Source organism: Pogona vitticeps, chromosome 5, assembly GCF_051106095.1.
Source record: "Pogona vitticeps strain Pit_001003342236 chromosome 5, PviZW2.1, whole genome shotgun sequence".
In the NCBI taxonomy this organism is placed as follows: domain Eukaryota; kingdom Metazoa; phylum Chordata; class Lepidosauria; order Squamata; family Agamidae; genus Pogona; species Pogona vitticeps.
Window position 1 is genome coordinate 164,159,439 of NC_135787.1, and position 22,639 is coordinate 164,182,077.

Here is a 22,639-nt window from a genome sequence, read left to right on the forward strand (position 1 = left end):
TTTTGTTTTTTTCAAATCTTACCTTAATTTATTTAGTAACATATCTATTCCCAATTTGTACTGAAAAGGCAGTTCTACTGTATGCCTTCTTGGAAATAAAGTATGAGAGTGAAGTCAAACTCCAGGCCAGCGTGAGCCCAACTTTGCAACACGCCTGTGTATCAGCAAGTGAAAGAGCAGATCATGCTGTAGATTTGCTTTGCTGAGGGATGTGCAAACATATATCTATCCTTGTTAAAAGGACTGAGGAGACAAATGAAGAGAGAGTGACAAAACCACTTTAAGCAAAAGACTCCTACTAAAGCTGGCTTATTGGTCAGGAGGAGAGACGAGAGAGAACTCTATAGCAACTGCATGAACCAGGCTCATGATTTTATATAAGATTCTAGTAACTAAACAACCTTCAGTTTGCTGATTTACCCTATATACTAACACCTTCTGACAATAGATTTTGTAACATAAATGTATCATTTATGACTTCATTTTGGAGTGTTTTGTGTTATGTCTCATTCATTCAACAATTCTGTATGGAATATTCCACCATGACAAAAAATACACATGCAGCTGGCAATAATCACTGAGTGGTTAAAAAAAAAGATTACATACCCTCATGTCCTATTATGGAGGGAACACAATCATTTCTTAATGAAATTGCGTATGTCAGGCAAAAGGGAAGAAATATATAAATATACTCAGTTCCAAGCTGAAAGAGATGAATGATCTGCCCTTCTGCCTGATGCATTATAGATACAGGGATAAATGATGACTCTTCCATGAATGTTATTTATCCCATTTAATTAGAAATAAAGAATACCACAAGTGCTGGTTTCCCTTTCATGATTTTCAATTTGTTTTATTTCTTCCTTTGAACATCCCTTTAAGGGTGAAATGAAATCCAACCATTTACAGAGAAAATGATTTCAGTATGTACACTTTGATTTATCCTTACAAAAGTTATTTATAAATTAGACTTTAAAGGGCTTCTTCTACTTATTTGGCAAGTCCCACTTATTCCTTAGCCAACACAGGGCACAAAATTTCTGATTGCTAATATGAGAGATCCCATAGCTATCCTTCCCAGGACTTTTCCCTGCAGAATACTGCTCAATTGTTGCCTCAGAAATTAAAATAGACAGTGGTTGTATACCCCCACTGGCCATTTTTATATCCCTCCTAGATTGAAAAGATATGGGCTGATCAACCAAAGACTGTACAATTGGGCTCCCTTCTCCCCTCCACCATCTTGCAACATAATGTTCTCAAGAGATACTGAGCTACAATTCCTATTACTCCGAATATAGTGTGTAGAACTGTAATTCAACATATTCAGATGGTATTAGATTGTGGGAATATGGTAAAGCACTGCTATTTCTGTTTCTTTACAGTATGATTAAAGCCCTTAATTTCCTCCCCCTCTGTCCCACACACCCAATCTCACCACCTCCATATTTTCCCTTTTTAAATTTCCTCCAGAGAATAAGAAAAGCATTCTGAAGGTCGACAGAAATGGAGGTAGGTGGAATCCCTCTTTAAGCCATTCAGCTTAATGTTTAATAACCCCAGGCATCTTGTCCCTTGCATACCCCCCATGTCACCTTTTTGGGTCACATCTTCACCAGTAAAAGGCAAATAAGTAGACCAAAAAAAGACACAAAGCAAAGTGATTGGATAACAGGCAATAAAAAAAAAGTTGGTGCGAGTTCTAACCAGCTGTGATTTAAATGAAACCCAACTCAATATGGTTTTAACCTAAATGACTCAAAATGTCCTTCTGTGTCTGATGTCAGAAACAAGTTATGAATCTTCCATTTCTCTTCAGCAACTGAAAAACTCAATGTTAATGCAGATACTGGGACGATAATATGGAGCTACAGACAGACAAAGAAAGAAAAAGAATGCCCTTTCCCATAGACATATACAACTGAAAAACAGTTTGCGTGCAGTACCAGTGTCATCTCATTTAAAGTAGGTAAGATATGAAGAGCCCCTAAAATCACAAAGAACATGATTATGAGTAAGAATTAATATAAATGAAAACAAGCAGAGAATTGCAAGTGCCTGAAGACTCCATGTAGCTGGACATGTGCTTATATCGTATGAGACATTAAAGGGGGAAGAGATGGTAAAAAGACTGAAGCTTCTCTTCTATAAGGCCTAGTTTGTATAAGAGGGCAAAAAATTTCACTAGTCTGTACCATTGTAGGTTACAAGGAAGGGATTGCTTGAGAAAGTGACTCTCTAATTGAGAGGGGGAAACCCCTACAAACACAAAAGGAGCGTAGCCTCCAAAAGCCTAGGCTTATGACCCACACCTTCTTTTTCTATGTCCAGGGACTTCTTGTTTTAAACCAGAGGTTCTTAACCTTGGGTTACTCAGGAGTTTTGGACTGCAACTCCCAGAAGCCTTCACCACTAGCTGTGCTGGCTGGGGTTTCTGGGAGTTGCAGTCCAAAAACACCTGAGTAACCCAAGGTTAAGAACCACTGTTTTAAACTATAGTGGCATAGTCAACCACACCTGCAGCTAGGGAAAAGCACCATCCAGGACAATTGCAGCCTACGCTTGCCCACATCTGGTTCAGAAAAAGAGTTAAGAAGCAGGGTGCAACATCTTAGGAGGCCCAATAGGACCCTATGGATACAATGTAAGCACCCATCGGTCACCTGTGGGACACAGCTGCTGTCACTGGGTGTGACTCTGGATTTAGACTCGCCTAGAGGTTTGCTAAGAATGAGGTGGAGAAAGACTCATTGCTAGGCAACCACTAGGGGTACAGTTCCATCTCCTCAAGCTATTCATGGGAAAGAAGTTGTCAAGCCAGCCATTCGGGATCTCTGATGGGCAAAAAACAGACAGTTCTAAGTGTTGTGGGTACAGTTCCATTGGTATACTTACAAGTAGCCAACTGCAGGCCTCAGAGCTGAAAGAAGTTACTATTTGACCACTGGGCATCGTAGTTGGGCAATTCTTGGTATTCCTGAAAAGTGCCTTTGCTAAGCTTTGGATGCAGCACTCTGGAGAAGACTGCTTTGGTCCTTCCAGCCCACAAGGGGAAGAACCCCTTGAACCCTTCAGTCCATCCTGTTTACTCTGCTGTTAAATTGTCAGAAGTTTGTTTGTTTGGGGGTTTTTTTTGAGATGTTCCCCTTTCAACGGTTTAAGACAGTGAATATAGATGCAGTGAATTTCCTACAGAGATTCTGTACATGCATTTACACTGATTTTAAATGAAAGCTGTAGCCCAATCAAACTAAACCTTTGAAATTACCGGAAGCAAAAGAATAACAGCACCGGCAGCTTCAAACATGTATGTGGCCATCGCTGCACTCCAGAAGGAGCAGTTTTGCCCTCCACCACCAGCTGACATTTAGTTTCGAGGTGCGAGGTCAGGCACTCTGTATGATATCATCACCCAGTTACCTTAAACTCACTACAAGGTGGCACCTGTGTGCTGTCTCTTATTTATCTGCCCTCTAACCATGTGGGCCTCCTCAGTTAGTGCACACTCTTAAATCATCAAGAGACTCTTTCCTGAGGCTTATGAGCAAATGCTTGGCCTCTTCTACCTGTCACACACAGTATAAGATGTGAGCCATTTTTCAGAAGCTCCTCCAGGCTCAGTGCAAATCCATGTACCCAATCATCTCTTTTTTCTTTCCTTAGGTCAGGAGTTCAGATTAATTGCTCCAAATAACTAATTGCTTGCCAAGGCATTCCCCCAAAGTCATTCTTCCTTTAACTACTACCCCACCTGGTCCTCCGCTCTGTCAGCACAAACTCAATGTGTTTTCATTAGTGCAAAGTTCCTTAATGTCAACTCTGTGGGTCTAGGTTCCAGCTACAGAATAAATAATTGAACCAGCAGTCTTTTAAGGGGAAGTTTTCTTTGAAAACCAACTATATGAACAAGGGGGCAGTTGGGTTGTGGGTTTTTGTCTTTTTTTTTTTTAAGAAGCCGAGCTTTTCTGTACATTCTCCCCCAACAGAGGTCAGTTTCAAGTTTCACTTTGGTGCAGTCAAAGAAGGAGACTAGAACAAAGCGCCCTTTCAGAGTCCCACAGGAATTCAGTACTAACTTATCCAGTTACAATGGGATCTGTTCCTTGTGCAGAACAGTGGAGGAGGGTGGGAGGAAAAGAACGAAGAAAATGGGGAAGGGGGGATGGTAATGGGAGTGAGGAAGGGGAAAAATGGTCAAAGCATTGCAGAAAGGATAAAGGAGAGGCTGAGAATTGCCGCACTGGGTTGCTCTTCAGAGACAGAGGGATGGTGCCCAGAGACTATAGAGATGGAAGAATTAAGAATTCATGAGCTGTAATTGTGATTGCCAGCCCTAGAGACACATGCACAAAGCACGCCCTGTCCAGCAAGTTCAGGGACGCAAGTGAACAAATGAGCTGGCCTAGATTGAAACAAGGGAGGGAGGGAGGGAGGGGTGCAATTTGCCATTTGAAACAGTCCAATGTTGAGGATGTACCTCCTTGGTTGCCATTGCCTGATGGGCTATTTTTCTCTGTATTTGTGAACTCCGAAGCTTCATACCTACCTCTGGCTCCCAGCTAAGCCCTCTCAGAGAGCAAGTGCACAGATTCTCCATGCCATAATAGTTGGAGAGTCTACCTTCCCACTGCTCAAACATTCACTAGTAATGAAGAAGCAGAGCTTCGAAAATATTCATTTCTTCCATTTCTCTGTGTGGTAGTCCTGAGACTCACGTGTTTCACTGACTCCAGTCCTGAGCTACTGCTATGCTGTACAACAGTGTCGAGCTGGCTCTGCAAGTCACAACCGGTTCTATTAAACTTTTCCCCACTGGGCCCAGGATTAGGATCCTTCTCCATTGACAATGCAGCCCATTTTGTGGGGCAGCTAAATGCCTGACAAAGCAAGGGCCAGTGTACATAAAGTGGGGATTTTGACATAGTCCAGGACTGCCTCATGGTAGTACACAAGGTAAATGGTAACAAAGCCATCCCTGGACTTCTCCTGTCTCAGAAAAGAGACTTCAAATGACTTCAGTGCTGTATTCACCTCAGTGCTGTCCATCTGATGCTGCAGTTACAGCTGAAATTTGGTGGCAACAAGGGCAACTCCCTATGGTGCAGAAGGGTGCCAGACGTTACTCCATTTTAATAAGGTGAATAGTCAGTTCGTAAAACCATCCTCTCCGCCCGCCTGCCCCCCCCCACATAGCCCTTGACTGATACAAGGAGCCATCCTGCGATTGGCCACAGCACAAAAGCCAACTGCCTCTTTGTTGACATCCCCATTCCACAAAGGTTGCTACTAGAAGAGAAGTTATTGCTTCCAGGTACAGTACTATCTGAGTGTCTACAGGGCCAGTGGCAGCACGCGAAGGGTGAGTCCATGGTTAGTGATTTCTCATTTGAAAAAATGAACTTGCCAAGCACCTCGCAGAAACCAAACATCAGGCATGTTGGAGCATGGGTGGGGGGTGAAAGGAATTGTTGCACAACACATATGAACACCACCAGGTTGGCAAAGACTGCCAAACATGCACTGTTTTCTTTGTCTTCTGGAGGGAATGGGAGGAATTTACATAAAAACAGGAAAGAGTGTGAAAGTGGAGGGGAACAGAGAGACAAATACAATACCAAACAAACAGACTGTCCTGATGGAAAAAAACACACACACACACGCACAAAAACCAAAACACCCATTTTAGTAGTGTGGGGCTTTTCCTCTCACTGCACACATCTCAACTATTTATTTCTGTAAGCATAGTGGCTCATTGCTTCATATATTTCCTTAGCAGCAAACATAACATGGGATTTGCAGTAATTTTCACCCTGAACTAAGAGCCAAAGACTCCATCAATTGATTGGAGACACACTGGAGCCATTTCAGTGAAGGACAAGGATGCAAACATCCACTGAGTACTGAAATACTTGGCAGGTGGATTTAACCATGGTCTCTTAATATCAGTTCCATCAAGCACGTATGCTCCTTTCCCCAATGCAAACCACCTTACCGAATATGCAAAAGTTCAGCTAACAATATAACATTGTCCTCAAAATGTTGGCATCATAGAGCCAAGTACCATTACACCTCTCCTGTTCCAGAAGCAGTAGGGTGGGCACTGGAAGGTTTGTATCCCAATGCCTCCTTTTCTTAGACACAGTTCAAAGCATTACACACACTCCCCATCTTAACAAAAATTGTAAACATCACATTTTGTTGCAAAGAGGGAAACGTGTGAACAATAGACACATCCTTTGCAAATCGAAGGGCCAAGAGGCCCTATTGCTGTCTTACTTACACATCGAAACCAGCTTGGCTGGCTGGCTACCAGAAACAGCACTTTCCCACTTTCATAGCCTGCCAGTTTGTAGAGTTTCCCTGAATGTCTGTAATCATGAGATGGAAAGCAGAGTTCTTTGGTGTTCCCATGCTCCCATGTTGTGGGAAGACACACTCTTACACCTTAATGTAACAGAGCACACGTGGCAAAAATATACATACTTGAGATGAGAACAACTCCTGTTGTGATCTACAAAACTTCTCCCTTATATATGCACTCTTGAGCACACGCACACACCCTTTTCTGGTGAAGTTTCCATAGCCAATTGTCTGTTTCAGCTATAAAGCAGAATGCTCACTATGTTCTTTGGCCAAACGCCATCCTATGTTTTTCAAAACAACAAAGGTAAGAAACTCCCACCTGCATTCTGTCTGCAATCTCTATGGGCCTAACAAGTGGCAGTATTTTAGGAGAGCAGAGCCTGTGGAAGAGACACTGTTTTCAAAAGACTCAGAAGAAACAAAAACAAAAACAAAAAAAAAGGGGGGGTTGTCTTTCTTTCTTTTTAAATAAATGCAGAGTTCAACACCATCCTCATCTACACTCAATGACTGTAGAGGTGTTGGCACATTCACACCCTTGCACATCCAGCTTCAAGCCCCTGTGCATTACGATGTCACACAGAGAGGTGCGCCCTGCATCAGATGTTTTTCTTCTTCCCTCCTACAAAAGGGTTATGGAGCTGTACCTCCTGCTAGTTCTTAGGGTCAGTTCCCACATCTTCTGGTCTTCATTTACATGGTTAGGAATCCCCCTTACACATATACACCCAGGTCCCTTGGGGCAGGCAGAGGCTGGAGAGAACATACACTTCCCCAGCAGAAGTGGGTGGGGGAAGGAAGGAAAACCAAAAGACACATCTGACTGTCCCCTTTTCCCATAAGGTCCCCTTTTCTCATGCAAGCCCCATTCCCGTCACCCAGCCCCCTCTGACTTCTGGTAGGGGTTCTCCAGTAAGTACCTAAATCGCTGGTAGTTCTTTAACAGATATTTTGGGGCATACATTTGTTCTTTGGGGTCTGCTGGAGGATACTCCTGGGTAGTACCATCAAACCAACCACCAGTCCGGATCAGCTCCCGGATATAATTAAGGTCTCTTTTGTCCTCATAGTCACCCCAGCGGGGAAAATCCCCGTTCTGAGCTGATACCAGTTTAAAGTAGATCCCTTCAGGTGTAAAACACCATGAGCAGTGCCAGCCAGCAAAATGGAGCGGACTGCCCAGCGACCACTGTACCAGGATGTGCCCTGTGCTGTTTTCATATTGTCGAAAGCCTGGCATGGTATAGTATTCTCTGCGACGTAAGCGAATCCCATCAGTAGCATAAACAGTCTGGAGCATCCCCACTGTGCAGCCAGAAACTACCTCGAGGGTGCCAGGCTGCTTCCAGAAGAATCCATAGAGAGATTTGCGCATATGGAAAGCAAAGGGCTCTGTCCAGCCATCGTAGAGTTTAAGAAAGAGCACACCGTCACGGGCTGGAATTTCATCAGCATCATCAATGATGAAGACATCATCAGGACGCAGATTACGGAGGCGGGAAATGCCATCCCGAGTAAGAAAAGTGCGTAGGTAGTCATCCGCGATCCAGCCATCCTGGCGACCACCAGGGGGGAAGTGGTCCAGGAAGACGTAGAGCACTTTGTGGCGGATGTAGTCATAGGAGCTGTTGAGCAGCATCTCACGGAACTTGAGGGGTCGTGGCTCGCCATAGGCTGTGAAATTTGACTCGCAGACCACGAAGGCATCCACCACATCACCCAGCTCGTGGAAACGCACATCCAAGAGGTCAAATTCATGATTTACATTGATGGCGTTAATGACTCTACGGGGTACTTCCCGAGGAGTTAGACGGTCTTTTGTGGGCAAGTTTGAGTACTGCACCACAGTGGGCACGCCACAGCTAGGTCCATGCCAACCGGGCAAGCACACACACTCCACCCACTTACGCCGCTTTGTCCCACTGGCGCTCAGAGGTTTCCGGCCTACTTGCCCTGAAACAGCTCCCTCGGTTTTCTCATCCGGCTTGCCTGCTGGTGGTTTCTCCAACACCTTGGTGCCCGGTTTAAAGCAGACACCGCCAGCTTTGGTATGTACAAAATATTCTGTAGTATCTTCAGGCAGCACAAACTCCACTTTGTGCAGCTCCTCACCAGCTCTGCTTGGAGAGAGGGGCTGGAGCAGAGGTGAGTGGGAGTAGAGTGGGGTGCGAAGGAAATCTGGGCCCCCAGGCTCAGGACTGACCTGAGGGGTAATAGGTGCATTGTTCCAGAAAAGGTTGGAGACCAGGTTGGGGCTAAGCGAGGCCAGTTCCCTGGGGAATGTGACGTATGAGAGGGCCTTTAGGAAGTGAAGGAAAGAGATGAGGCAAAGACCAGCCATGCAGAGAGTCAAAAAGAGCTTGTGGCGTCTCATCTTCATCCTAAGATTTTGGAGGTAGGGGAAGGGAGGAGAAAGGGAGAGACAAAACACAGACAGAGAATCATTAATATATTTACTAGTCTGCAGGAATTGCTTAACTGCAGGTCATTTAAAGAGGTTGTTGAGGCAATGGGGAAATTCAACCAAAATTAGAATGCAGAAATGAAATTTCAACCTCCCCAAATCATTTTCCTTGCCTCTTTTCCTGACCAGCATCTCTAGTAACCTCCCAGGTCCATCAGAATCCAGGAAGATTGACAAAACTCTGAATGATCCACAAATACCTAATTATACGGCACACTGCATGAAATCCTGTTGCTTAGCATAGCAAGTCACAACTAGAGTAGACCCACTGAATCAGTGCGCACTTGATGAGTCAACTCCTCCATAAGTTCCATTGATTTGTAGGCCTACTGTAGTTGAGACTTACTATGCAAAGCAGCAGGATTTCAGCCACTATTTCAAGGAAACTTGTAGCACCAATTCTACACAATTATACACTTTTGAGAGATACGGATCTGTCCCAGTACTGCAGTTAGGTAATTTCCAATTTTGGATTTTTCAGTCATAGTTTGGAATAGTTACTATTTTGGACTACACATTTCAGAATCTTCCAACTGGCCAGGCTGGTAGAGAATTCTGGGAGATGTAGTCCAAGCAACTTTTCCCAAGTACTCATTCATTTGTCTTAGGTGTCCCACACCCACTTAAGACAGCCATGTACATGACTTTGACTTCCCAGTGTCGCTTTCATTTTTTGTGTTTGGGAGCCCTCCTGCTCATTCTTGTGAGTGGGGCCCTGGATTTCTGCCCCAAAGTCTTACCTTAATAGCGATCCATCTAAAGGCAGAAATATATACTACCTCAATAAATGGGGGTTCCAAAGGTTTTTTGACGTAACCCAGATTGAGAGGGACCTTAAAGGCAAATCCGGTGTGTGTGTTTAACCCTCCTCAAGCTGAATTTGCCCTGCGAAGATTCTCAAGGACATCCCCAGTCTTCTCCCAGTCTTGTTCCCCCCCCCTTCCCATGGATTGGACAAGCAGGAGGAGGATTTGCAGAAGAAAATCAGTAGTAGGTAGAAAGTTTAAGGTACACTTTTTAGATATTTCCCTGCAGAATTCCCCCACTTCCATATCCATCTCAAAGTAATGTTACAGGGCAAATGTAGGGTTAGCCTCATAATATGACATGTTGGCTGCATATCTCAGTGGCCATCTTTCAAAGTAGGTGCAGTTGAAAAACAGTGGTTTCATTTCACTTATACGAGACCATGCTTGTATAGTCCTGGGCACACGGCACGGTCCTGGAGTGCCACCAGAAGAAGGGAAGGGCAAACCTGAGTTCTGTATAACTAGGAAATTCTGGCAAGGGCTATCATCAGTTGAAATCAACTTGATAGCACACAATTAAGTTGTATCCCCTGATTTTCAAAAGAGGTTTAATTCAGGACCCCTTACCTTTGATGTCTCGGGTGTGTGTTTTATTAAAAGGTCAATTCTTTCCTTCTGAGCTTTGCCTCCCTAACAGCATGCTAGTTGACAAAGAAAATAAGAATCTTTCTTGCCTTCCAACTTCTACACCGAGAGGATAGCGCAGTGATTTGGGTACTCAGCTATAGAGCCCTATAGGTTGGGATTTTGACTCCCCACTGTGTTTTCCAGAACCGCTGGCCTGTACAGCTTTGAGTAACCCATACAATCCCACAGTGTTTTCAGAAGAAGGAAATGACAAAGTGAAAGTGGTGTGTGTGTGTGTGTGTATATATATATATATATATATATATATATATATATATATATATATATATATATATATATATATACACACACACACACACACACACACCACTTTCACTTTTAGAAAATTATATCAAAGTTATTGTTTATGTGTTTAAATGGCTTTGGCCCCTACTCTGCAGGGGCACATTTTTACACCTGTATTTTCATATGCCTTCTACCTGTGCTGTGACAGCATGAAACGATCACTGCTCAAGCTAAGCATATCTTGGCTGGCCCAATTAAAATCCTATTTACTATAAGGTGAATTCACAACACGCAGGGGTTGGCTGTGATCAGCACCCTTTCTGGGTGAGATGGGTACCTCTCTGCAGCTGCCTGAACTAGTAGGTCTCTTCAAAGGGAAAAATCCTCAAAAAATATAATGCTTTTCATCAATTGACATTTTACTAAACAACCGCATGAGATTTCATTCTGGATACTTCCTTTGGTGAGAGAAGAAGGCACCAGGGCAGCCTGAAGAGTGAGTCACCATTGATAAAATGCTAATAGCTGTTTGGAATTATGAAAGGCTGCACGGAAAGTATCCCTCTGCCCCTCCACTTTGCTAGCTGTTTTATCTGGTGCCTGCTATTTGTTTAATTAATATAATTCATAAACTATTTTCAGCACTCTTGTACCTTTGTGATGCTATTTATTTTACTATATTTGGATTCTGGACTATGCACTTTACAAAAATAACACCTAGACAGCAAAATCGCAGCAAAAGGTAAACTGATAATCAGCATGTTCCTCATGAGTTATAAAAATATCAGAGGCTAGGACACAAATCAAACAGTTTCAGGGAGGGGAAGATTCAGATGTGGAAGCAGGATAAAGATGCCTTATTATTGCTGAATGAGTTGTTATTGTTGTTTTTCTTTCTTTATCAAGATATTTACCCTGAAGGTCTTGGAAAGAAAGGTCTCCTGAAAGTGTACTGAACAAATTTGATAAAATAGTTCAACTATTATCTAGATACAGCTACAGATCTAGATAACAACTGAATTATTTTGACCCATCCAAATCATTATCTGAGGACCAGACTCCTCCAACTCCTGTTCTATGCACAGCTACCATGAAAAATGTTTGGAAATGTTAACTGGTACAAAATAGCACTGGCAGTTTATTGACTGGGGCTAGTTGAATAGAACCTGTAATTCTATTCTTACACAGTCTGCCTATCTATTTTTGGGTTCTGTTCAGGTAAAGTATCTCATTTCTAAAACCTTAGCTTGGAACTCAAGTGTTTTAAATTCTACCTTAAGCTGTATGTACCCCATTTGTCTATTCTGTTCAACACCTGCGGCCACATTGACTGAAATGCTATGAGCAGGGCCTTTATTGTTGTGGTGCCAGTTCTAGGGAATGACCTTTGTAGGAATGCCTTTTAGACACCTAGCTCTTCAGAAAGGAAAGGCTTTGGCTCTGTGTGACTTACAGTCAATAGTTTTCCTTCCAGCTAATGTTTGACACACCTGCTCCTTAAGGGATCATTAATATGGATGAGACCCCATCCAGCACCTAACACTATGTGGGGCTCCTGCTAATGGTGATGCAAAAACCACCAGCCGCCATTTCTCCCTCCTACCCAGCAGTGGCACTGTGGCAATAAGCTGGAGAGCCAACAGCCCAAAAGATCTCTAGTTCGTTACTGAACTGCTGTGCAAAAGCAGGTGCAAGGGGAAGACCGACAGGTGATGCAATGTGGTGAAAGTGGCCGTGGTGTCAGAGATGACAGGTAAAATGTCAACAGTAATAGGTTCTACTGGAGCTAACAGGCCCTGGCTAGTGTTGTAGTATATTGGGTGCTAATGCTGAGCCTGACAGATAGCGTGAATGTTGTGTGTTACTTGCTGCTGCTGAAAAATGTATAGCTCAGTTTGTTGCACACTACAGTACTTTATTTCTGTTTGAGGAGACAGACACTAAATGTGTGTGCGTGTGCATGCGCATGTGTGCGTGCGCACTTGCATGCATTTGCTTTTTGTGGCAAAGGCAGGCCTTGAACTGTTGAAATGGGCTGATGTGGTCTTGTGTACAACAGAGAATGGATTCTTTGTCTTCAGAAGGATAAGAATGGGACATGCAAACGAGAAGCAGTTTCAGATGTCACCCACTTCCAAGCGTAGCCGTTTGCAGGAGCTGCAAAACGAGTGCAAGCTTAGGATATCAGGGCTAATACAGGTTGCTCATCAGTAAATTGAAGCGAGAGGAGTGCTTTCTAGTTTGGAGGATGCAGCTGAAGATGGAGCAAACCCCACAAAAGTAATTTGGGCCACTTATGGAAACGGCCAAATTCTGATCAGTTGAACTCAAAAGATCGAAGCTCTCAGCTGAAATTCAGTTGTATTCCTTGAAAAAACTACAGTGGAACTGCTTAGTGACTTTTGAACCCACCAATGTGGGGAGTGTCTGCAGGAGTAAGATCACCGGTTAACAGCACCAACTGCATATGGTAACTAAGCAGCCACAACCAGTTAATTATTTTAAAAGCAAATAAATCTGTAAGACTTTACATTAACTGAGCTAGACACTGTTAGTCTTACATTCCCTGTTAAGGGTGCAATTATTTGCATGTTTACCTGGAATTAAGTCCCACTGTGTTCAGTGGCACTTGCTTTCCACTAAGTGTGCTTAGGAGTGCATCTGAAGTCAAGCCTGGCTGAGCACAGTGGGACTTTTTTCTGAGCAGACATATATAAAGTTGTGGCATAAAGCTAACCTGCCTAAACATCTACGTACTAGGTACATTAGTTGTCTTTCAACCTTTTATATGTTACTTTAAAGTTTATCACTAAATGTATTTTGCCATAAACAATGAATACGCCACTTTTTCCACACTGAATTAATATACATAATGATTGAAGTCAGAGTTGATCTGCGCTCTGAGCACCTCAGCAGGGTGGGATAAAGCATGGTTCTTATGGGTGGGACCACAAGGTGCCCATTAGCATTTAATAAGCTTCAAATGTCAGATTTTGTATACTAATTAATTAATTAATTAATTAATTAGATTTTTCATATCACACCTTCAGTGAACATACTACTCTGAGTGGCTTACAATAATACTCAGAACCCACATGCCCCATAAAACAATACATTTGATATGGGAGTTCCATAAATCCAGATTTAAAACCAATGAATGGATGGATGGATGGATGGATGGATGGATGGATGGATGGATGGATGGATGGATGGATGGATGGATGGATGGATGGATGGATGGATGGATGGATGGATGGAAGGAAGGAAGGAAGGAAGGAAGGAAGGAAGGAAGATTTAAAAATAATAATACAGAATCCAAGGATAAATTATTAAAGGCAGCTTTATATAATTTAGACTTTACTAATTTCTTGACTATCAGGAGGGAAGAAACCTGGCATACCTCAATTGGAAATGGGCATACCTCAATTGGCATACCTCGGTGTAGCCACGTTTAGCAGCAAGGATTTGTCCTAGTGTTGAGCTGAAATTTGCCCTCCTAAATTTAAGCCAGTTAATCCTGTTGTATAGGCCAACACTGGCTCTGTTTTATGCAATAGCTCTTCGGGGACTTAAAGAACACTCTTAATTTCATATGTAGCATGGCCTATCTAGAGATTTTCTGTCCTATACGTGTACAGTTATTCCTTCTAAATGCAGGAGCAAAATTTTACATGGGTTCTAGTGTACCATCCTACCACTATTTAGTTATGGATAGTCAGCCATTATAATTACTAATTTTAAAAGCAACTTTGCAAGTTCTACATCAATCCAAAACTTTTCATTTGTCTACCCTTTTGTCTGTTTCAACCCAACATTTCATTCTGTCAAGGATATTTTGAATTCTATCCTCTCTTCCAAAGTGGGATAACTCACCTCAAAACTTGGGCTGGGCCATATGCCTTTTAAGATTCCCAAAGGAGGGAATAAAAAAAAGTACAATATGTCAAATATTCACCTCTTTTTGTCTCCTTTGCATCTGCTCCACAATTTGAATTTGCTGACCGAGCTGGCTGAAATACTGCCGCAATGATCTGCATGGCTTATGGACAATTCTTGTTCTTACGCAGTCAAAATGGGTACCTTTTTTTGGCAACATCTTCAGATTACTGCTGACTCATTTTAAGACACCTACACCAGTTCTGGAACATTGGTTTTATGGTTGTTCCCCTTGGTTCTAAGTAACAAAAGAAAAAACCCGTGTAATCTAACAAAATAGAAATTTCTTACAGTATCTACATTTCCTTAAAGTACAGTACTAGATTACTTTAAATATTGACCAGGTTTCAATAATTAGAAAATCCATTCATTGAGAACAAAGCTTTGACTTAGGTCTTAAACTTTGACAAAGAAACTGAAACCAGGAACTTATGACAGCCCCCTGGTCAGCTGGGACAACCGAGAAAGTTTTGACAAAGGAACTGCAGCCATTATCAAATAAAACTTTGCTGAAAAGGAATGTGGGAGACTTAAAGCCTTTATTCAAGTCTTCTATGTGAAATAAATGGAGCATATGAACTGAACACTTCTTTGAAAGACCTCTTAGCTTCCTGGTGGATTTATTTGTTTTTGTTGAATGTATTTTGTATTTACTGAAATCTGGTCAATATTCAAAGTGATATTCAATATTCACAATAACTACACTTCAAGGAAATTTGGTTATTGTGAGCAATCTGTATTTAGTTAGACTACATGCTTTTGGTTTGTTATTTTACTTTACTTTTATTAGATTTTTACCCCCCCCCCCCCCCCCCAGACAAAGTCTACTTGGGGCAGCCTACATACATGATAAATCATACCAGAGACATCATCATAAAACATTTAAAACATTTAAAACAATTTTAACAATTATATAAATCCTTGCCAAGATGGGGTGATTAAAAAAGAAAAAGAGTAAAGATCAGTTAACTGACTGGAGGGAAGGCCTGCCTAAAGAGCAGCCTTGATTACAGCACTGTGTTTCTCTTATTTTGGGTGGCTATCCCCTTTGTTTTTAAAGCAGAGTGACACTCTGAGACATAAAATGTCTATTTTTTTTTCTTAATCAGCTTTCAGTTATCCTTGAAATGCAGAACTGCCCAGCTAATATTGCCACCCAGCATTTCTTGTCCAGTCGGGCAAGGATGAGATCATTTTCTAGAGATGCTGCTGACATTAGGGTATTCCTACATGGTTATTATGCCCTCCTTCCAGAAGGTCACTCACTGCCCATAGAGTGGCTGAAAGGGGAGAGGAAGACCATGCTCCATGGTTTCATCCCCTGACATCAGCCAGAGCATGGTGGATACTGATGCCATTTTTTCCCTCTTTGCCACCATTTGGGAATTACTGCCCTATATTTCCTCCACTCAAAAACATCATAGCACAGTTTCTACCACTTCATTTCTCCTTCCCTAGCTGACACATGTCACAATTCAAAATGTCATTTTCACCATTCTGTGCTTTTCCAAGCCCGATATTTGGTTGTCAGGGCAGAGAAATGCACAACAAGGCAACATAATGCCTTGTGGTAATCTGCATATTATCAGGAAAAACAGGGGAGTGGAGGTAGCTCTCTTTGTCTTGTAAAAAAAAGGGGTAGCAGTTCTGCCCCAGGGATCCTTGAACTTGCTCAGTGTATTTGCTTTGTCATTCTACAGTGCAGTTTTTTAAAGTTACTCCATTAAAATCTCTTAATGGACTGAATGACCAAGGACATTTCAAGTTTTAATTCAATCCTCTGCTGTATCTGCATTTCCTCTTTCTTTGTTACCACTTACCATTTGACAAGCACATTCTCTCCAGAAGAGGCTTGCATTTCCCTTACCTCTTCCTTCTGCAGCACAAGCATGGGATGTGTCCTTCACAGAATTACAGAATTATACAGAGACCTTGGATGTCAACTAATCTAGTCCACTGCTCAATACAGGATCTACAGTGCAAAATGCAGCTACAGCATCCTTAATAGATGGCCACCCAACCTCTGGTGAAATACCTCTCGTGAAAGACAGCCCACTAACTCCCGAGACAGCCTGTTAAAACAGCTTGTACAGTTAGTCCATTTCATCTAATGTTTAGCCAAAAGCAACTCCCCTGCAATTTCCGCCCCCTGGTTCTAGTCCTGTCTTTGAGCAACTCAGAACAAGCCTAATTCATCAACTGTAGATGATAGGCCTATATATAGATATCTGAATACTATTACTGCATCTATCCTTAATTTTTCTACAGGTTAATTATACACAGGTTTTGAAACCATTCCTCACAAATCAGCTACAGCCTTACCTATTTCTCCAAGACTTCTTAAGATCGTTGCGCTGTTGGGAAATGACTGTTTTTGCTGACAGTTCACAAAGCCCACAGCTGGACTAGTTTTAAAAAACCCTTTCTTCCTTCTTGCCTCTCACCAACATCAACAAATGAGGAAAAAGCGGTTTAAAGTTTAAGCTAGCCAGCTCAACCCTCTTATCTTTCTGACGGAATGGATTCAAGAATGAAAGACACCCAAGTAGAACAGTGAAATGCCCTCTTTTATCTGCCTCTCCACTTAATTAATTGCTAGCCTTCCTACCCAAGAGCTGTTTCCAAGAGTGGAAACAATAAGGACCAAAGTTCAGATTACCTTTGCTAAAGACCAGCCCAGGTTGCATTATCTCCAAGATAAAATACCACATTCTTACAGCCTCCCAATCAGTCTTCTGTGATCACAACTATCAGTGTGATGTGCCACAGACCATACTTGGACTTGACAAGAGTTTTGACAGGCATGATTTTTCCAGCAATGTGTCTCTATGGGGCGGGAATGGGACAAGAAGTCTGTCTGAGAAAAGGGGCAACACAATCCAGTTTTGAAGGAGACCAAGGAGGACAGAAAGACAAAGGCTGATGATATAGGAGTTTATCACACTCTGTAGCCCCCTTACTGGAACAGTTGAGGTCTCTCTAAAAATGTCAACTACATAATGTTCTTGTTAAGAGTTTTCCAATCTGTTTCTAATGGGGACCAATCTGTCCCAGACTTGTCTGGGGTTGGAGCCTACTGTTTATTTGGAACAATTAGGATCAGTTCAAATAGACACCATTGTCTTACTGTGCAATCACCTAGATCACTCCGGTGTGGGGTTTGGGGTGTTTTCATACAACTTAGTGATGACACTTAGTCTGGTCATGACTGTGGATGACACCTTATGTCCTATTTTGAAGCAAAATATAGGCATTTTTGTTATAATTTAATTTTTATTTAAAAAATACTTTTCCACTATTGCACTGTATCATTTAAGTGCTATGCCACTTACCAAAAATATTTAAAAAAAAAAAGGAGTAAAAAGAAACACAGGGCTGAAACATGGCACTCCATGCCTCTACTATTTGTGTGCATAAAAATCCTGCATTAATGCCCACCAGCAAGCAATGGGAACAGGCTGTTTCCCAAGCAGCTGACATTTATTACAAAAAAAGAAAGCAGGAGGCAGACAGTAAGAAGGGGAGGGGCACATTGCAAGCAAAAAGACCAAAATGGAGTGACTGAACACTAACATGTGGTTGATTAGACTGCAAATACAAGGGCTGCAAGGGAGAGTGCCATGTGAATGTTAGGCGTAACCTAATCAACCCTCACTTTTCCAAACCATTCCAAACTAGATTGCTCCCTGTCACGAATGTAGCTGTACTCAGAGAGTTCTATATAAACTGCAAATGGTACTGTCTGAAATCTGATGTGAGAGCAGTGGACTTTGGCCCTCTCTCTATATGTTCAACTTGTCATTTGTAAACTAATACAGTATATCATAAATGCCAATAAACTGCCAGTGAATTTGTTTCAAAGAAAACCTGGGCAAACACCAGGAATTGCTCACCTACTCAAAGTGTGGCAAGTGGGACAACAGTATTCCCAGTGGGCTTATGTTTTCCAGCACTGGAACGGTGACCTATCATAACTGTAAGCCATTGGAAGTGTTAGCATTGAGATCAGCTGCCCTAAAGAAGAATCCAAAAAAGCCTAGCCCAGGCAACACACATTTCAAAGGACAAATTGTTGGACAGGAAGGCAGGGGAGGGCAAGTAGGAAGATACCGTCAGCTCTTTAAGACTGCTATCTTAGAAAAGAAGAAAAAACTTGTCACAGAGTTTTCAAATGCTACTCATCTGTTTATTCATTCCATACATGTGGTTATGGAGCCATGCTACTGTTTTAATCTGGTGTCACATTTATGCAGGAAAGTAATTAAAATTCTTCATTGCCTTGAATCGAAGAATTGCCTTCTGTCATAGTATCACCACAACTAAGAGGAAACACAGCTGTCCTTCAGAAATTATGAGAGCATAATTTTGGGGAGGACACAGTAGCTCACCAATATTGGAGATCTGCAGATGCACAAGGTGTAGTTAAGGATACCGCAGACTTCCAGTAGGAGAACAACAACAGTTCTTGAGAAGGTGGCTGAATTATATAAAACTCCAGAGAAGGCACTCAAATGAGCGAGCAGCCTTCCAGACAACACTGATGGAATAAATTGCCTTCAGTGGTGTGTCCCATTCACTGGTTTTAGTTACCACTGCATCAAAACCAAAAGGCAAAATGTCTTTAATCTAACTTTACTATCAACAGATCTCTCCTCTGATGGTTGTTGTGGGTTTTTCGGGCTTCTTGGCCGTGTTCTGAAAGTGGTTCTTCCTCACGTTTCGCCAGTCTCTGTGGCCAGCATCTTCAGAGGACAGCAAACTGTCCTCTGAAGATGCCGGCCACAGAGACTGGCGAAACGTGAGGAAGAACCACTTTCAGAACACGGCCAAGAAGCCCGAAAAACCTGCAACAACCATTAGATCCCGGCCGTGAAAGCCTTCGCGAATACAGATCTCTCCTCGTCCAGCCACTAACGTACTCCTTTCTTTCCCATTCAAAATCATTCAGTCATGACTTTAGGAGGGGCTAAGGAATTATATGCCATAAGATGCTACTATACCAAAAGACCATACAGGGAAGAGGAAGCAGTCTTTGTTTTCCATACAGATTGTAACAATAATTCATTCTGTGCATGGGAACAAATGCAGGCTCTGATTGGCCCTCACAGGTAGCTTAGCACTTGTAGATAGCACACACAATGAGTTACTAAGATATCGTAAGGCTTCTGTAGCTACGAAATTGGTGCTGGCACCTATAGTACATAATGTACTACAACCTGACCCAGTCCTCTTGTCACTGATCTCCTGGTTCACTGCACACATTCACTGCTGGATTCTGTACAAGCAGCTAAAATTGTTTTATTTCCCGACTGCTCTTTTACATTTATACAGTTCAGAGCCAATTCTGATGCATGCAACCTTTGGAATATTCCTGGGGAAAGGGTCAATGGGAACTGCTTGAAGGGCCAACTTAGATGGGACACCAACCATACTAATAGTTCTTATGTGGTTGCTATGTATGTGCCAAAATATCCAAGAATGATTCCTATCTAAACAAAAACAAAAGAAAAAAGAGATGAATCATATCAATAGCCTAATGTTGGTGTCTGTGCAAAAGCGAAGTGTGTTGCTTATATACCACCTCATTGTGCTTAAAGCACTCGCTGGGTGGCTTGCAATTTAATTATACAAGCTACACATTGCCTCAACTATAGCAAGCTTACCAACCTCAGAAGGATGGAAGGTAGTCAACCTTTATCCGGCTACCTGGGCCCAGGATCAGTCTTAAGTTATGAGCAAAGTCTTCATTGCAGCACTGCAGTTTATCCATTGTACCACAAGGCTTCTAATCCTCTGTACCTGCCACTCCAAACTGGTATCAGGCAAAGCTTTTCTCCCAGTGCAAGGAGCCTGACTGAGTTTGGGACTGTGACATCGCTAATGAGTTAAAGCAAAGAAAAAAACAAAGTATGCTTATATATTACCTCACGGTGCTTAAAGCACTCTCTGGGCGGTTTACAATTTAACTATGCAGGCTACACATTGCCCACCCCAGCAGCAAGCTAGGTACTCAATTTACCGACCTCAGAAGGATGGAAGATTGAGTCAGCCTTGTGCTGGCTATCTGAACCCATCTGGATCAAACGCAGGTCATGAGTAGAATCTTCACCATAGCCCCTTTCTCCTCCCTGCCATGATCCTGATCCATGCTACTGAATGACGAGCAGTCACATAAACATTAACATTATGACTGGATCACTAGTTTTCCTTTCCCACAAAAGATTCTTATTACTGCAACAGGCTCTGAGCTGGAAGGAAAAAGAATAGTAGCATGAACAATAATGCCAGCAGAAATGGAAGACTGCATTGATGGACCACACCAATGTAGGAGCCAGTATTTCTTGGTCTTTTAAAGCAGATTCATCAATGATGTTTCATAGGTGAGACACCCTCAACTTGACTTCAAACTTTACCACTTACATCCTTGGAGTGGAAATGTTCTAATGTCCATCAGTATTTCCAGGAATCTAATGCACCCACTGATGGAATCTGATTGGCTAAAATGCGCAATAAATTCCAGTATAAACCCAAAATTTGCACTGTTCATGTTGGAGATGCAAACAAAGTCAGATTATTTAACCCCCCCCCCACCAAAAGCAAGCTTTTAAGTAGCTTACATAGAAAATAGATTTAAAAGTAATGAGAAACCTTTAAAAATCTGTGCTGTGCTGTGCTTTAATGTTGTGTTCATTTTTTCCCTAAGAGAAACTAACCAGGTTTAGAATTGAATGAGGCCAGTGTTGCAATATGGGGATGAAATACAGAGATGTGTAAAATACATAGAATTAGATTCCTAAGCCATGAAAATGTCTTCAAAGGAAAGTCCCATTGGTTCAATGGAACTTGCAAAATGCAGGTAGGATTACACTTTGAATCCCTATTGACCAATATTTTTTTCCCAGCCTTACTGTCTCCCAGAGGATCATAGCCTCAATTATCAGTTCTTAGACAACGTTGAAAAAAGCTACTGCAATTCAAAACTAAACATCTGAAGGTTCTGAACCACAAGTGCATTTTGCAGCAACGTTTTCAACCTTATTTAAAACCTGATAATCAAGGGTTTAATCCTGGTAATTAACCCAACCCATTATGAAATGCTGCATCGTTAATTAAAGAATCACAGCACACTGACCAAACGCAAAGACTCAGGAGAAGCATTTTATTTTGTTAAGGGGTACAAACAAATTTACTTCAGTTTGTATTTGGTACAAACTATAGTTCTTTCTTCTCTATTATGTTAACAATTAAACTAGGTAAACATTTGGCAGTCTAATTCAATATAGCCCTTACCTGCTTTTCTTGAGAACATGGATAGGCAACTGGCCCTCTAAATGTTTCTTGTCTATAATTCCCATCAGCTCTAACCAACATAACTAATAGGATTATGGGAATTGCCCACCACAATTCTAGAAATATAAAGTGAAGTTAGATTATAAATGACATTAGGACTCAAGTGTAGTAGGCCACTCATTCAATCTTATTAAAGATATTTCTGAAGTTTACATAATATAACGATGGTCTAAGAAGAAAATTTAGGTGAAAACACCTAGTGTAAATTGTAGTGAGATGTCTTTATACAGGATGTGGCCACTGAATGGTTAATGATTGCAACAGCACTGTGAAAATAGGAAGCATTCATGTATAGATGAATCCTGAAGATGGTCAGGAAATGTGAATTCCATTTGAGCAACCTATGTTCCAGTCCCCATAGTTTAACCAAATAGAAGATTCAGATACTATTACAAGGTTTATTCTCAGAAAATAAAGGGAGTGGTTATATCTTAACAAAACACGTGGATATCTAAAAGAAACCTGCATGGTTGCAACATAAATGATGTACTCTATCCACAGTATTCTGTAGGGGCATATATTGTCCCGGTACAATAAATTCAGTAGGATCCATCTCTGCAGTTCTAAGATGATGATGACTATGATGATATTAAAGAGGAAGTCCTCTTTATAATTAGAAGAACAGGAAATGAATATTTAAGTTGCCCAGAGGTTTTGTGGTTCTACTTTTATAGGGGAAATTATTCTGAAAACTTCTTATGTAACAGTATTTTTAATGAAACCTGTTGTAAGAGGGATGCTTTGGCCGTCCCCAGTAGGCCATCCACCTTGGATCTGTGCCCTCTGGTGGGCTACCTGAAAACCCTGTCAGAATGGCAGCCTGAGAGCATGGAAGACAGAAGCA

General features: G+C 41.9%; 1 protein-coding gene across 5 annotated transcripts in view; it reads right to left on the reverse strand.

The window, feature by feature from the left end:
* Positions 1-826: 826 nt before the first annotated feature.
* The window catches only part of MGAT3 (beta-1,4-mannosyl-glycoprotein 4-beta-N-acetylglucosaminyltransferase), a 59,157-nt gene continuing 37,344 nt past the window's right edge, over positions 827-22,639 (reverse strand). For 3 of the 5 annotated variants that reach the window (XM_020810132.3, XM_020810133.3, XM_020810127.3), the window contains one exon: positions 827-8,744. In XM_020810132.3, coding sequence (XP_020665791.3) covers positions 7,238-8,743 — 1,506 coding nt within the window. In that variant the 5' untranslated portion in view covers position 8,744 and the 3' untranslated portion in view covers positions 827-7,237. Of the gene's footprint in view, positions 8,745-14,464; positions 14,684-22,639 lie in introns of all 5 variants that reach the window. The other 2 variants (XM_073000124.2, XM_073000125.2) reach the window with 1 other exon arrangement.